This window comes from Phytophthora ramorum (assembly GCF_020800215.1).
Source record: "Phytophthora ramorum isolate Pr-102 chromosome Unknown Phyram_PR-102_s0007, whole genome shotgun sequence".
In the NCBI taxonomy this organism is placed as follows: domain Eukaryota; phylum Oomycota; class Peronosporomycetes; order Peronosporales; family Peronosporaceae; genus Phytophthora; species Phytophthora ramorum.
The window spans coordinates 1,366,175-1,381,017 of NW_027150653.1; the positions used below are offsets into that span (position 1 = coordinate 1,366,175).

Genomic DNA, 14,843 nt, shown 5'->3' on the forward strand with positions numbered 1-14,843 from the left:
GTTCGGCTTCTCGCCCTTGATCGCCTTCTTCAAGTCATCCACCGAGTCACTCTCGTCCACACGCACCGAGAAGGCGCTTCCCGCCACACCAACGATCGCACAGAAGAGCTTCACCATACTCTGAAGTATTCCTTGCGTACTTAGTATTATTTAAGTTCGGTTTCGTTGTTAGGTTCGGGTTTGTCTTCAATAAGTTCGGTTTTGGGCTAACGCTGGCGAGCACGGATCTGCTCTCTATTCTTATCGTCGTAGCTCTTTTGATACGACAGTCGAGTTTCACGGGGTGGTAAAAAAAAAAGCGCTTCTGCGCTGCTTTGATACGTTCCTTGCTAGCTTGGTATTGCTCAGGCAAAACGTACAATCCTAAAGACCCATACAACTTCCACTCCTGCATGGCGAAGGGATCAACTTTCTATTAGCGATTCGACGACCTTGAGGAGTGACTCAGCCGTGGGTCTGCTTGATGGATTTTTCTGCAAACACTGCGCTTTAACACTTTCCAGTTCAGGCGGGAGATCTTGATAGGGTGATGTCATCAAAAGGAAGCCCACGCTCCAAATGTCAACCTTGACCGTGTGGGACGAAGATGATATCTCTGGAGCATGCGATTCCGCCTTCAAATGCTTTACTTTCGCAGCCGGCGATGATGCTCCTTCGTCAAAATCAATAAGAAACCACTTGTCGCCTTCGCCTGGGTACTTCAGCACATTTTCCCACCTCAAGTCCCGATGCATCAGATTAATTGCGTGCAGTGCCACTAGCGCTTGGAGAATATCGCGCAAGGCGGTCAGGAGCTGGTGGGCGTTTACAGGCGGGGAAAGTCGACCAACAGGTGCCAGCTTTACGTATTTCTTGGTCATGTTTGTCTTCTTTAGATCCACAACGTTCGGGACTGAATGTTTCTTCATTTGACGATGCAATTCCCGCAGATTGCGGATTATGTCGTCACTTGGCATGTTCTGGGGATACGTCTTCACCACACAATCTTCTGCGAACGTAATCTGCACACCATTGTCTCTTTCGATAGTGCCGTACTCGAGTATATCCAGCGGCTGGATAAGATCCACAACGGGTCGGAAAAGAGTCGAAAGATTGAGCAAGGCGAGAAAGAACGACAGCCGGCCATTGAGATCACCCAAGTCGTACGTTTCAATGATTTCCACTTTTGCACCACGTTCCGTCATCTCGTCTTTCCGAATAGCTACCAAGCACACCTGCAGTCCAACAGCAGCGTAGCCGAACACGTATGGCGCAGCGTCATATCTCCATGTTAGCTTCTCATGCAATTCTCTAACCGGCACTTGCAACTCGCCACTTGCTTTTTCTTCCCCGCGCACCACGCACACATTGCTGTTCTTGTAGTAAAAGCACAAATCTGGGCGATAGAGGCCAGTAGATGTAGACGCGTTCGTGTTGCGACGAAACTTCCCGTTCGACACACGTCTCAGCAGCATCGCAATGAGGGAATCCCACAAGTGGTGATACGTGTCTTCAGTAGCGAACTCGGAGCCAGACCCGAGGGGATCGATTACACTCCCCAATATACCCGCAGTAATATCTGAAAGTGTTTCACGCGGATCGGGCTCAAACACTTTGTCCAAAATGCTAGATAACTCTCCTGTCGTGTTCTTCGTGGTCACAATCAGGAATAATCTGTCATTGACGGGAACCTTGACGTAAAGCGGGCGATGCAGGTGCTCTCTCAAATCTTCACAAGTCGACGGTAGCTCTGTAACCTGCTCATCCTTGATAGCCTTTATCCAGGCGTCTGGTGCGTCTTCGTCTTCCATTCTTTTCCTCTTCCTTTTGTTCTCAGGTGCCGAAACACCCTCCGGAACCATCACCAGCACGTTCACAGGTCCTCTCCCTTCTGTTTCTTCTTCTTCATCCACTCCGCCGACATCTTTATCCGACAATCCCACACGCCGTAGCCTCGCTCGCGCCGCTCCCAGCAGCTTCAGACCAGTGGTGTTATCCACACCGCTCATCGCTTCTTCTTCCGTCAGCCACGCGCCGCCCTCCGTCTTCGCCAGGAAGAGCTGCAGCTTGTCTGCGTCGATGTCCTTCAAGTCGTTCGGCTTCTCGCCCTTGATCGCCTTCTTCAAGTCATCCACCGAGTCACTCTCGTCCACACGCACGGAGAAGGCGCTTCCCGCCACACCAACGATCGCACAGAAGAGCTTCATCTTTCCTCGAAGCAGCGGATTCTGGAATGAGGAAGAGGAATTTCCGGCGTACTTAAGCGGAAAAGAAGGCGTGTCACATAGACTTCCAACAAATGATGAAACGTTGAAATCGCTGCTGTCCCCGAAGGAAGGTTTCAGGAATGTTCTCGGTGGTAAATTACGGTAAGGAAAAAAATTGCCGGCGTAATGGTCTAAGTATTACTATTATCAAGACGCTTGTTCACGAAAGGGTTAATACTTACGTTGGGGTATCCAGCAACACGTTGTAGTTTCTCTTTCCAGTCGAGTAGTGGAGCTACGTCATATCGACTAGCACCAGACTTGAGCACCATCAAGTTAGGGCGACAGTCGCTCATCGTTCCGCCAACTCCGTGTGCCGAGGCAAACGTCAGTGCAACACGCGTAATGCAGTGAATTAATATGGGAAGATTACATGTGTTCACGCGCGTAAGACGACGGCATCAAGAAACAAAATTCGATACCGTGACCAATACTCACAGTAACAAAGCCTACACTACGCGTGCGTTGCAAGCTTCGTACTTGAGAAGTGTGCATCTAACCTAGTATAAGCACTGCAGAAGTCGTGTTCATCAAGCCGATTGCCTACGTTGCTTAACGAAGGCAGCGAACGCCTGCACAATCAGCTTGTCTTGCTGGTTATCACCCCCAGCAGTTGTTCTCAGCCTTTTCGCGAGGCCAAGCGCATCGTATCCTCTGTACATCAATTTAGTAAACTGCGCTGACTGCAGCTTGTGACCAAGGATTCCCATGTCTGACGAGTCCATAGCCGTGTGGGCCCACCTCATCAGAGTAATTTCGTCGTAATGTCTTGTCAAAGTAGTCAGCATTGCTTTCGTAGACTTCTCGGGGTCATTTTTGTAGAGATTGGTCACGGAGTCAACCCACATCTTCATCTCCGAGCTGGACAAAGAGCCCTTTTCAAGCTGTAGCGACCGGAACTTGATTTCCACACGTAATTGCCACACCTTGGCCTTAGCGTTCTGGAAAATCGACTTGAGTTTCTGGACGACGCCGGGAAGCACAAGTCCTCTCTCTTCGCCCCTTTCGATATCATCTCCCTCGTCTACTGCAGCCTCTCCTCTCAAAAGCCTCTTGGCAACGGCGTCGACTTGGTCACCAGTGACGGAACGCGCCACAAGAGATGTAGTCTCTGACGTAGCACCGATAGTTGATAGGAGAGACGCAACAACTAATAAGCTTATCAGCAAAATGAAGTAACGGCGCATTGCTGGCCTTCTTGCACGATCTTGGAACTTGGGCCACTGAAATCAAATTGCAAAGTGATTGAAAAGTCAGTCAAGGATTGACGACAGATGATGCGCAGCTAAGGCATCGTTGACAATAGCAATCGTGTATTCAGCCCTGTACCTACTTTATGATCACTCCTAACCGGGTCGATGGACTCCACCCTATCCAATTCGTAATCAACCGTATCCTCAGCGCCAAAGCCAGTGATCGGCTCGCATTAAAAAAAAGCTTCTTCTGCCGTGGTTCGTACGTGTAGGCGTGTATCCTTGCACGCATTCGTAATAAAACGTTGCTCTGCTCGTACAAGGCTTACATGTATTACTATCTACCTGGCAGATGTGGCGCTTCCATCATAAAATACTTCGAAGTGTGCAACGCAGCTATCCTTGACACCATTTTTTTTTTTAGTGTCCGTCTCTCTGTGGAATGGTTCTTTTTAGATTTTGGCGAATCAAACCGACAAATGTACAAATATCACGGCAGCATGAATTTTGGGTTGGATGGCTGCGTTGTTTTCATCATTTCGATGGTCTGACGCACGAGAGTTTCCATCTTGCGATTCGAAATGAGACTTCGGAAGTGAGGATGGTGAGGACGCTCCATTGTCTGTTCAACATATCCTTTCGGTTAGCGACGAGAGAAAAGCAAAACAAAAGCTGCAGACGTACGAAAAACTCCTTGAACTTGTCAAGTACGACAAGTTGACGTCGTTCACGCTCGTGCTGTTGAAAGCGAGCGATCTCCAAGTTGAAGCGGTAGATATCGGATCGGAACGTTTTGCGCTCTTCTCGCAGTTTGTCGCGCAGTACCGACCAAACGATTGGTGCTGGGATCCGCGGACAGTCTCGTAGTAGATCCACTACGTAGTACGACATCTCACCCTCGGCAATAGGCTGGAACACGTTACTTCGACGTAACTGTTGACGACTGCTACGTCTACGACCTGAGGTCAAGGGGGCTCGTTCACCATTCACGCATCCTGACACACTCCCTCTGCGTGAGCTAGTGATTGGCACTGGAGCTTCATCAATGGTATCATCTACAGTTGAGGCGTCCGGTTGCGCGAGTATGTCTGCGATATCACGTTGGGACCCACCACTTGGGAATGGTGATCCATTGGGGTATCCAGCAACGCGCTCGAGTTTCTCTTTCCAGTCGAGCAGCGGCGCTAAGATAAGGCTCCTCATATCCGTGATCAGAATGAACCGACTAGCGCCAGGCTTGAACACCATCAAGTATGGCCGACGGTCGCTTCCTCCCTCATCGTCTCCACCACCTCCGTGTGTCGAGCCCAATGGCACATTTGCAAAGCCATGCGCATGACACCGAAAGTGCTTCACTTCGACCACTATGCGCTCTCCAAAAGCACTCTCGAGAACATCTTCAGCCTTGGCGCCCGACTCGGCATCCGTGCCGGGGGTTGAATAACCACGTAAAATTCCATCGGGACTAAGGACAAATCGTGCCGTGAACCAGCGCTTTTGCTCGGGTAAATTCAGCAGCTTGTGCAGCGGCAATTGAGCCTCCACAGCCACGGCTTGTGCTCCAGCGACGATCGAAGCTCTTCGTTTCGTCGAGGAATTCGAGGAACTAGGAGTGACAGAGGCCGCTGGAGGCTGGAAAACGCGTTGCAAGTGCGGCATTTGCGCTATGTGTTCCGTGCGCAGTCGCTTCTCGACCACTAGCCATTTGTAGGCCAAACATTGCTCGCGAGCACGAACGACGAGTCGAGATCGACGCCACCAACGCTGGAGCAGAATAATGCGGCGTTGAACGCGACGGACGGCCATTGCGAATCGAACGTCAAATGAGAGCCCAGATAGAAAGATGCGCAGCAGGTTTGCAGCATGAGTCTTGCGCTCCACTCGCCGGTGTAATCGAAAGCGAAATGTACTGCGTGCAATCAGCGCTGCCGCTAGAGAGCGCATTGCATCTCGATCTCGCACATGGGTCCAAGACTCGAAAGTAATACGTTTGTAGCTCATTTCCTGGGCACGACGAAGCCGATGTAGTACGGCAGCTACCACGAGTAGCCTCGCAAATTTGGTTTGAGCGACGGAAAGCACAACCAGTGTACCCCACGCTTGTGAGACAGTCTCCCTCGCCTCGAGTTCCTTTACGTCGCACTTCATTGAGCCAGTGGAACTTCGTCGCCTCCGACTTCGAGCTGGATCGTGGAAGAAAAGCGAATTGCGGCGTCTTACCGAGAAACGCTGTCGAGTGTCTTTTCCTGTGTCTTTAGGCTTGTGCTGTGTCTTGGTCGCAGGTTGTTGGTTCCGCCGCCGCTGGCGCTGCTCCGCAGACATACTCTCAATCCTCGCCTTGTTGCGTGCAATGTAATCGATTGCAGGGGATGGTTGGGTACCGCTTTGGTGAAAAATCTCACGCCTCTGTCCTGGAAATCTAGCAGTCCGACTCCAGTTAGGAATTCCACCTCCAGTCTTAGCGGCACTATCCCCGGGTGCTGCGAAGCCGCTGGATGGGACGTAGTAATAGCTAGATACAACGTCCGCTGTAGCTGGAGGTGCTGTGATGGAAGCTCGAGGTGGCTCCGTTGTCTCTGTCTGCCTAGGAAGCTGGGAAAATACGACTCGAGCTGATCTTCTGGTAGTAACTCGATCATCAGGAAGGTATTGGCCTGGTCCTGGTGCGTGGGGATCACTGTTGCCACCACCTGCGTGCTCTCGAAAGCGGTCAGCCGGACTGAATTTGACGCTACCAGTAGTGGCAGGTCGCCGAGGCACGACGTCGTATTGTCCTGGTCCAAGTGCGAAGAGAGGTGACTGTACTGCTGTTCGGGGCGAAGTTGTCGAGCGGTGGAATGCCACACCGCCACCTTTGACTGCTGTGCGTGAAGGAGAACACGGCGACATTGGAATTGGAGGTGCCCCACTACGAGCTTGAGGCGCAAAAAGCTGCCTGGAGGACTCGAGGACGCGCGTTCGACAGTAATTTCCGCTATGAGCGCCACGTTTAGGAGGAGATCCAGGGGTAGCTGCAGCGACGGCAAGTGGGTGACGATATGTTGACTCGAACGCATGGCGAACCCGAGAGCGGTATTCTTGCAGTTGCAGCATCATTGCATGCGACGTGTACGAACTCGGAGAAACTCGAGGCAATGGTGGTCGCGGTGCTGCTGTCGCTGACTCAGTGGACGAAGAATTCGCTGTGGTTGAGGCTTTCGAAGACTGTACAACTTCGTCGTCATCTGCTCCTTTGCTTGCGGCTGCGTCGTACCCGTCCAGCAGTCTCGCAACTATCATTTGAGCGATTTATCCTGCTGAAGACGGCGAGCCTCGACCAAGAAGCATGCGAGCCCTTCAGCTTGTGCACAAATAACTACTCGGAGCGAATGAAAAGAGTTCCATCGCGTTCATGCACGAATAAATGCCATTGTCTTTCTTTAGCGTGCGTTGTTGAAGGCACTTCCCACAATCTCATCAGCTTACCAGCCCATAGCACAACCATCAGCGCGGCCATCCGAGCCAGCACAGAGCACTCCAGTCTTCGGGTCCCGCAGGATAATTTGCCCGCGACCGAAGGTCGATCGCTTCAGCCCCTCCACTTCTTGAATGCTGTGGCCAAACTGGTCGCGAAGCGCTGCGATCACACCGGCGCCCAAATCCGTCTCCACCAGGACTGAGCTGCCGCCATCACTCCTTCCAGGCTTGGTCGGGCGGTCCACATCGATGCTAAAACGTGGAGCGTCCAGAGCCTCCTGGGGGCTCATTCCGTGCAGAAGCAGGTGACTCAGGATCTGGACGTGGCCTTGGGGCTGCATGAAGCCGCCCATGACAGTGAAGCTCGAGTGCAACTCGCCAGAGTCGGCGAAGGTCGAGAGCCCAGGAATGATCGTGTGGTACGGTCGCTTGCTCGGAGCCAGCGCGTTGGGGTGCCCCACCTCAGCGCCGTGCAGCTCGAAGTTGCAGCCGCGGTTCTGCAGCGTAAAGCCGCAGTTTTTGGGTACGAGGCCCGTGCCGAATCCTTCGTAGTTGCTGTTGACCATCGAGACAGCGTTGCCTTGGCCATCAACAACCTGGAAGCTCACGGTGTCACAACTGAGCTCGGGACTGCCGTGCTTCGGGTCGATCGCCGCCTTCGTCCGGTCCACCAGCGCCGCCCGCTTCTTCGCATAACTGTCGCTCAGCAGCTCCTCGACAGGCAGCGACGTGTTGTGCTCCATATCGCTCACGAACCACTTGGCGTCTGCGAACGCAAGTCGGAGCGCTTCAATCTGCAAATGCACCTCCTCAGCACTTCCCTGTGGCGGCAAGTCTCCGTCCTTCGTCAGCTGCGAAAGCACATTCAGCGCCAGCAGCGCAGTGATACCCTGTCCATTGGGCGGGATCTCATGGACGTCCACTCCTTGGAACCTCGTGCTGATCGGCGTCACAAACGTCGACTTGTGGCTCTTCAGATCCTCAACTGTCATCACGCCCCCCTTCTCCTTCACCATGTCCACGATCGCCTGAGCGATGCGTCCGTCCTCGTAAAACGCCTTCTTGCCCTTCTCCACGACCTCTTCAAGACATCTCGCCAAATTCTCATTCTTGAAAATCTCCCCCGCTTTCGGAGCTTCTCCGTGTGCATTCAGCAGCTCTGCAGCATTAGGACCACGCAGCAATTGGGTCTTTCCTCGCTCCCAGCTCGCAGCCGTCAAGGGACTCACGGGGAACCCTTCACGTGCCAAGTCAATGGCGGGGGCCAGCACCTGCCCCATACCCAACGCCCCCCAAGCATCAATAGCGTCCACCCATCCTGCCACGGTACCGGGTACCGTCACCGCATGGCCGTGGCCACTGGGGATCACTTTGGCGTCCTGTCCTAGATCCTGGATGGCCTGGTCCGCCGTGAGACCTGCAGGACTGCGGCCGCTGCCATTGAGACCGCGCACCTGCTGAGTCTTGGCGTCGAAGAAGAGCAGGAAGCAGTCGCCCCCCACACCGGTAGAGCACGGCTCCGTGACGTTGAGCGCGGCCGCAATTGCAATGGCCGCGTCCACGGCGTTCCCGCCCTGTTTGAGAACCCGCAATCCGATTTCGGAGGCCAGAGGCTGCGAAGACGCCACCATCCCATGACGACCGTAGACTGGGGAGCGAGTGCCGATAGAAACCATGACTGGAAATTGCTTGTTACCGAGAGAGAGGATTGAGGAATGAGGGTGGAGACGTGGTGATTAATGCGACTTGAAGTGATGTGTGTACTGCTCAGTTTTTGATAGGCATACCAAATGTGGCCCACACACATTTATTCCAGAGTCACTTCAACGTGGCTTGATTGACGTCTGGGGTCAACGCTCGCGGGCTTCCCGGAAGGTACCGCAGATGCGTTGAAAAGGAAATGGTTGGAGAGTGAAGAAGAGAGGACGACTCAGTTTTGAATCTGCCGACTTGGCTTCCTTCAAGTGATTCTAGCGACTCCAGCAGTCCTTGAAGCTGTTGACGGCGAGAGGCATGGCAGCAAGGGTGGTAAGCGGCAGTCGATAATGCCAAGTGTTTATTTCGTTATGTTGTATGGACTTTTGTGTGTTTTGCTTTGCTAGCCAAGAAAGCACCAGGTGATCCAACTAAGGAGAAGTGGAGTGCACAAGTGTTACTGCCAAGCTGCTCCCCTCACGACCTTACAGACCATACTGTACGTTGTGCGTGCTGTAGCCCCTACATAACATCAAAGGTTGACGTGGTTGTGTCTTGGAACAACAAACTTGTGTAGACCACCGGCCATGAACGTGGTGCAACTGGCTCGATTGCACACGTTCCACGAGTTCTTGAAATTTGACCGACCCAGCATCAAGCGTGCCGTGGTTGAGCTGATCCCGGCCACCATGGAAGATGCCACCGAGTATGGACGCTTTCACGAATACCTCATTAGAGGCCGCCAGAACCAGTCGCGTGCTGGAGTGGCCTTGGAAATGGAATCCCAAGGGTACAAAGTGTTCATTTTGCCCCCTGGCCAAGAGGCGAAGGCTCTCGGATACAGGGGAGACATGATGCTGGCGGTCATTCGCTCTAGCTGGTGACTTGACAGTATTTGCCACTGCAACCACTACGTAGTATGCAATCCACAAACCGATTGAAAGGTTTATTAGCGTGGGTATCGAAACTATATCTGCATTCTCCCAACCAACTCGGCTGCTTCATTCAGCAGGAGTCTTCTTACGACTACGAAATAACCAGGCTGGGTGGGGGGGGGGTACACGTAACGCCTTACTCAGTAGTTTCTGTGAAGTACATTCGCTATTGTACAGGCACTCCACAACCTAGAGATGTCCTCTTGTTGTGCAACATCAAGAAAAACCTCGTCGACCATTTTCGGAGATACCTCTCCGGTTTTGTAAAGGAAAAAACAGCGGCGCAGTTACCCGACGCCGCATCTTGAAACGCTTCATTTATCACATCAGAAGGAATCGAACCTGTGGAGAACAGGAATGCCAAACCTTCGACGCAGTAGCAGCCAGCCGATTCAGGGAAGATTTGAATAATCATGTCCGAACTGATGCATCGTTTGGAGTACAAGAAGGCCAAACCACCAGCTTGGTCATCGATTTCCCCATCCTTCAGCCCCTCGTCTTCAGCTGCGCTCGTGAAGACTTCAACCGCTGGGTCGTCAGATAGTATCCCCTTGCTATCCAGAAACTGTACCACTTTGAGATGGCCGCTACCTCCCGCGGCAATCATGGTTTCTTCATCAAATAATGATGCCGAAGGTTGATATCCTTCATTGCTGTAAAACTGCTCGAGAATATCCACTTGACTACTTCTAGCTGCCTTTATGAATGCCTTGTCGAGCTCAGACGGAACGAAGCCTTCTTTGGACTGAAACAGCTTCATGATGGCCAGCCCGCCGCAAGTTTAAACCCCTTGTTAATCAAAGTAGCGCTGCACCTTGCATCAGCGCAAAATAGCTCGACGAGGTCTAGTCGACTGCACGAAGCCGCAGCTGAAAATGCAAATCTAAACGAAGTCACCTTGTATCCATTGTTGTGATACAGGTACTTGTCGATTTCCATCATGCCACCTTCAATCGCATTTGTGAGTGGACATCCCTCTGTCACACCACCTAATCGATATAGTTACCAATTGCTCATTCAGAAACTTGACGATGTCGACATATCCATGCGAAGTAGCTATAAGATAGAAATCCCACAAACCAGCGTTTTCGTGATGATAGAAATAAATCAGCTTCGCTTGCCGTGCTCTGCTGCCCAGTAAACTGACGTTTCATAGTCAAATTTTCGCATAAACGCTCAATCATAAAATCTAATGCTTCACCCTGTGCTTGTAACAATCCTGGCAAATGCCTCCTTGGTCAGCTTGAGAGTTAGTTTTCTTTGTTATTCAAATACTTCAGCACTTCCAGGCAACCTGAACTGGCTGCTTCTTTCACCGCGTTATCAAGCGCAGAGGGAGAAGTGTGACTTCTTCACTCGCGTACAAGAAATTGGTGGCTTCCATTTTGTTGAATACCGCAGCTATCACAAGCGCGTCGCCGAGAGAAGAAGCCTCAAAAACTTCCTTTGACTGGAAAAACTTCATAACCTCAAGTTGGCCACCGCCAGCAGCAAACTCAAACGCGCTGGGGCCAATCTCGTCATATCTGCCGTCGTCATAACTTGTTTTGACGAATTCCAACGGACCACTGCTGGCCGTGCCATCTCCAGCGACGAGGGTTTGTACCCGTGGTTAGTATACAAATATTTGGCGACGTCAAGCCGACCTTGCTTAATTGCAGTGGCAAGCGGGCATTCATTATCGGGAAAAACATCATCGTCATCATCGTCATCATCGTCATCATCGTCATCATCTTCTTCCATCTCACTGCCTTTATCTTCGTCTCCAAATAGTTCCTCTTCACACTTCTCGTTTAAGAACTTCACAATCCCTAAATGTCCGTGGTGCGCCGCGATCAACGTTGCCTCATACAAACCTTTTCTCGACTTGCGAACATCAAAGTCTGGTCGAGATCGACCACATCCAATTTGTCGAATTCCGCCCCCCCCCCCCCACACACACGCAATGTTTTCGAATACGGCAAATTCTTGCAAATTGTATCAACAACCGGGTGTTGTCCGTTGTCCAGAGCCACCCCGAACCGATCACTCATATGCCACCCACAAAAGCGTCAAATGCCCATTCCAAGGTCATTGCAGCAGAGTGGGTTGTGGTCGTGCCCATATTTTAGCGTTGGAAAATGGCGCCAATTTCAGTGAGTATTATGGCCGTTTTGTCCATTTTATCCGAAAATTCGAGTTAAAATACTTGTTAGCCATTCGATCTGGTTGGTCCTGGCGGCCTCCTTCATCGCTTCTTCGGGCAACATGGCGAATTCTGCGACTAGTTGCACGACATTGGGGTGGTGCTCGAGGCTGGGAGGAAGTGGCAGCCGCTTTAGACGAGCGCCCAGATCGTTCTCGTTTCGAGGTTTCTTCATAACACAATATTTTCTACGATTGACAGGAATTACAAATGTTTTTTTAATCACCATTTTATTGTGATGGATAAAGGTGGCGAGCAAGGAAACTTATTATGCCTCGGTGTTGTCGACAAGGCTCGCGGAGCCTGCGAGACTAGCAGACGACGTCCACACGGTGGCTTCGCTGTATTCACCTAGAAGTTGCGAGCAGTTTGTCATCTTCACGGGCGTGGCGACGAGGTCAGCCTCGAAGGCGGTCGAGTCAACCTTCGGAGCGTTCACCTCAAATGACTGGTCCTGCAGGTAGCAGCACACGAAGTCGTGGAAACGGTTGTAGGCAGCGACCTGCTCTTGTTGCGTCATCTTGATCGAGCGCTTGGTGGTTCCGAAGAGAAGCTGACGAATTTCCGTTGTCCTGCTCAGACACAGATCGCGCGACGAGAAGACAGGGCGGTACTCCTCAGGAATCATACAAGCCTCCAGCGGCTGAATTGCATCCGGCGTGAGTGTGATGGCATCAGTAGTGGAGTTGTTACCACCATCAGCAATAGTGTCGGCCGTGTTGACAATGGAGGTGACGAGGGGAGTGACGATGTAGATCGGGTCATCGATAGCGTGGATGAACATCAACACGGACAGCAGCACCTTGGAGATGACGTTGCTCATCGTACCGAAGACGGCCTCCACGCCGTGCATGAGACCGTGGATCGCTGCAAACCCGGCACCGACCATAAGCACGGTCTCGGCAGTGAACTCGGCGGGGTGGTGGGTAATGTGCAGCAGCAAACCGCCGCCCATATTCTCGGCCGTCTCTTTCGGGTCTTCCTTCATCAGCCCCCAGAGTGACTTGATGTTCTTGCCGAACTCCTTGAAGAAACTAGTGATCTGCTTGATACCAACGAGCGGGTCGCGGATGGTGTTGATGATCCATTCGATCGCACTGGCGATGGTCTTCGCGATGCCGATGAGCGTGTCAGCCGTGAAGTCGACGACGTCCTTGATCGCATTCTTCAACCGATCCTTCCACGGCAGCTTGCTGTTCATATCCCTCTTCTGCTTCCTCTCGATCTTGAAGTAGTCCCACAGGGTATTGTTGGGGTGACTGAGGAGGTAGGCAGACATGGCTGCGTCAGCGGCGTTGGCCTTGAGTTCTTCATCGGAGAGATCATCTTGCTCTTCCGAGAAATTGACGACAACTGGGCAGACGTTGATGATGTCGCTTGTGCTGCCGCTGTAAGAGTCCACATCGCTGTCGCTTGTCGAATCCAAGTCACTACCGCTGGCCGAATCCAGGTCGCTGTCACTCGACGACGAGTCTAGAACAGTACCTCTCAAGAGTCTGGCAGACTCCGTGGAAGTCTGCGCCGCGCAGACGCACGCAAAGAGGATGAGGAGCAAAGTGGAGTGCCACATGAGACCGAGAAGGCGAAAAGAGTTGTGAGGTGAATGAAATGAAACAGCGCACAACGACCCGTGCGAAGTGGTATCCATTCAATGGAGCTTTCATCATAGGTCCTCCCGGAGGAGGACTCCTCCGGCGAAAGATCAGACAAGCAAATCTGCTTGTAGAATCGTGTCTGTCACAGCGGAACTCGGTATGATGGACACCGTGTCCATTCATCACTGCGTTTTCCGATGACCGCCGTCGGCACATAAGTCGTCGGAGTTTTGATGGTCCACAGATTGAAAATACTGCAGTGGCGATTAAAAATAAGGGCAACGGTGGCCGTGCATTAAAGTAGATACAAGTATGAGCTATATGCTTTTACATTGTTTCGGCTACATGAACGGGCAAGATTGACACATTCTCAATACATGCAGAGGGAGAGAGAAGCACTATTATAATATACCATGTATTAATACATGCAGCATGCGTGTGATTGCGATCTTGCGTCGTCATTTACCCCGCCGGTAAAGTCGAACAGAAAAATGCTTGATGAAAAGATTTGCTCCTTGATGCAATATCGTCGCCGTCGGCACAAACTGGCTAATTAGCCATAAAAAAACACATGCGAATGTGTCGGCACGGACCATTTTTTTAAGCGCTTTGCCGCGTGTCCATAGCAGGATAGCTTCCGAGGGCCAAGCTTTCCGTAGTCTTGTACTAGTATATCTCCGAAAGGTGGGCATGAAAAAGATAGCACTTTTTTGTTGTTGCCACAATTGTTTCCGTGATGCAAGATAACAATCATGTATTTTTAGGTGAGCCTGTTGGTTACAGAAATATTAGCACGCTTCTTCGTGGTAACTTTGACCAACTGCATATCAACACAAAATCGAGATTGCCGAGGTTGGAACTGAAACTCAAAGCCCAGTCTGTGACTATATGTGGACGAAGCAGATACGCTTCAAAAATAAAGTGCTGATCGTCTCGTAACGTACGAGTCGTAAGCGAGTGTGGCCTGGTGTTGGTCATATTAAGAAGCCGCCCAGAAACCGGCTTGTTGCAGCAAACTACGGCTGCAGAGAGGGTTCCGACGGCGGAGGTACATCTGGTACTGTACTACCTGGAACAGCAACGCACCTTGGACACTTCCCACGGAGTTCGAGGCTCGGATCCAGCCGGTTGTTTGTAGAGCGTCTCGGCGACATCGAAAGTACAAGATTGCTTTGCTGCTGCCTTGATTTCCATTTTGAAATATTACTATTAAAATAGTAACACCTGGGCTGAATCAGGGTAGAAAAACAGATGTGGGGTCACGGGCATTGGTGCTATACAGTTTGTCGGGGAACTCTGTGCAGCCAGGGATTCAAACTATGGGTTGATTGGTGTCGCTACGCTGCGGGAACACCACACAGCACATTAGAGAACTTTAGTTCCTCGATTGACTGTATAGCTTCTTTTGAGCAAAAACGAGATGATCCAAAAGTACAGAGCGTGCAGAAGTATTCCTCTGTATACATTCCCGGCAAATTTGCAAATGTCGGACCATTAACGACTGGAGCGCACAATACCTGACTATCAGTAAGAGTGGA

General features: G+C 51.5%; 6 protein-coding genes across 6 annotated transcripts; 1 reads left to right on the plus strand and 5 right to left on the minus strand.

The window, feature by feature from the left end:
• Window positions 1–404: 404 nt before the first annotated feature.
• Window positions 405–2,186, minus strand: KRP23_8402 (Crinkler effector protein 8; the record flags this gene model as incomplete). The annotated part of the gene is made up of 1 exon (XM_067895786.1): window positions 405–2,186. One exon carries the CDS (start codon window positions 2,184–2,186, stop codon window positions 405–407), a length of 1,782 nt encoding a protein of 593 aa, XP_067743329.1.
• Window positions 2,187–2,776: 590 nt separating this feature from the next.
• KRP23_8403 (uncharacterized protein) lies at window positions 2,777–3,433 on the minus strand (the record flags this gene model as incomplete). The annotated part of the gene is made up of 1 exon (XM_067895886.1): window positions 2,777–3,433. The coding sequence occupies one exon, from the start codon at window positions 3,431–3,433 to the stop codon at window positions 2,777–2,779; it is 657 nt and encodes a 218-aa protein (XP_067743330.1).
• A 496-nt stretch (window positions 3,434–3,929) lies between these two features.
• Window positions 3,930–5,245, minus strand: KRP23_8404 (uncharacterized protein; the record flags this gene model as incomplete). Its single annotated transcript, XM_067893837.1, has 2 exons — window positions 3,930–4,061; window positions 4,124–5,245. 2 exons carry the CDS (start codon window positions 5,243–5,245, stop codon window positions 3,930–3,932), a joined length of 1,254 nt encoding a protein of 417 aa, XP_067743331.1.
• A 1,655-nt stretch (window positions 5,246–6,900) lies between these two features.
• On the minus strand, window positions 6,901–8,571 carry KRP23_8405 (Glutathione hydrolase-like YwrD proenzyme; the record flags this gene model as incomplete). Its single annotated transcript, XM_067893838.1, has 1 exon — window positions 6,901–8,571. One exon carries the CDS (start codon window positions 8,569–8,571, stop codon window positions 6,901–6,903), a length of 1,671 nt encoding a protein of 556 aa, XP_067743332.1.
• A 337-nt stretch (window positions 8,572–8,908) lies between these two features.
• On the plus strand, window positions 8,909–9,474 carry KRP23_8406 (uncharacterized protein; the record flags this gene model as incomplete). The annotated part of the gene is made up of 3 exons (XM_067893839.1): window positions 8,909–8,923; window positions 8,998–9,089; window positions 9,168–9,474. 3 exons carry the CDS (start codon window positions 8,909–8,911, stop codon window positions 9,472–9,474), a joined length of 414 nt encoding a protein of 137 aa, XP_067743333.1.
• A 2,504-nt stretch (window positions 9,475–11,978) lies between these two features.
• On the minus strand, window positions 11,979–13,280 carry KRP23_8407 (uncharacterized protein; the record flags this gene model as incomplete). The annotated part of the gene is made up of 1 exon (XM_067893840.1): window positions 11,979–13,280. The coding sequence occupies one exon, from the start codon at window positions 13,278–13,280 to the stop codon at window positions 11,979–11,981; it is 1,302 nt and encodes a 433-aa protein (XP_067743334.1).
• Window positions 13,281–14,843: the final 1,563 nt, after the last annotated feature.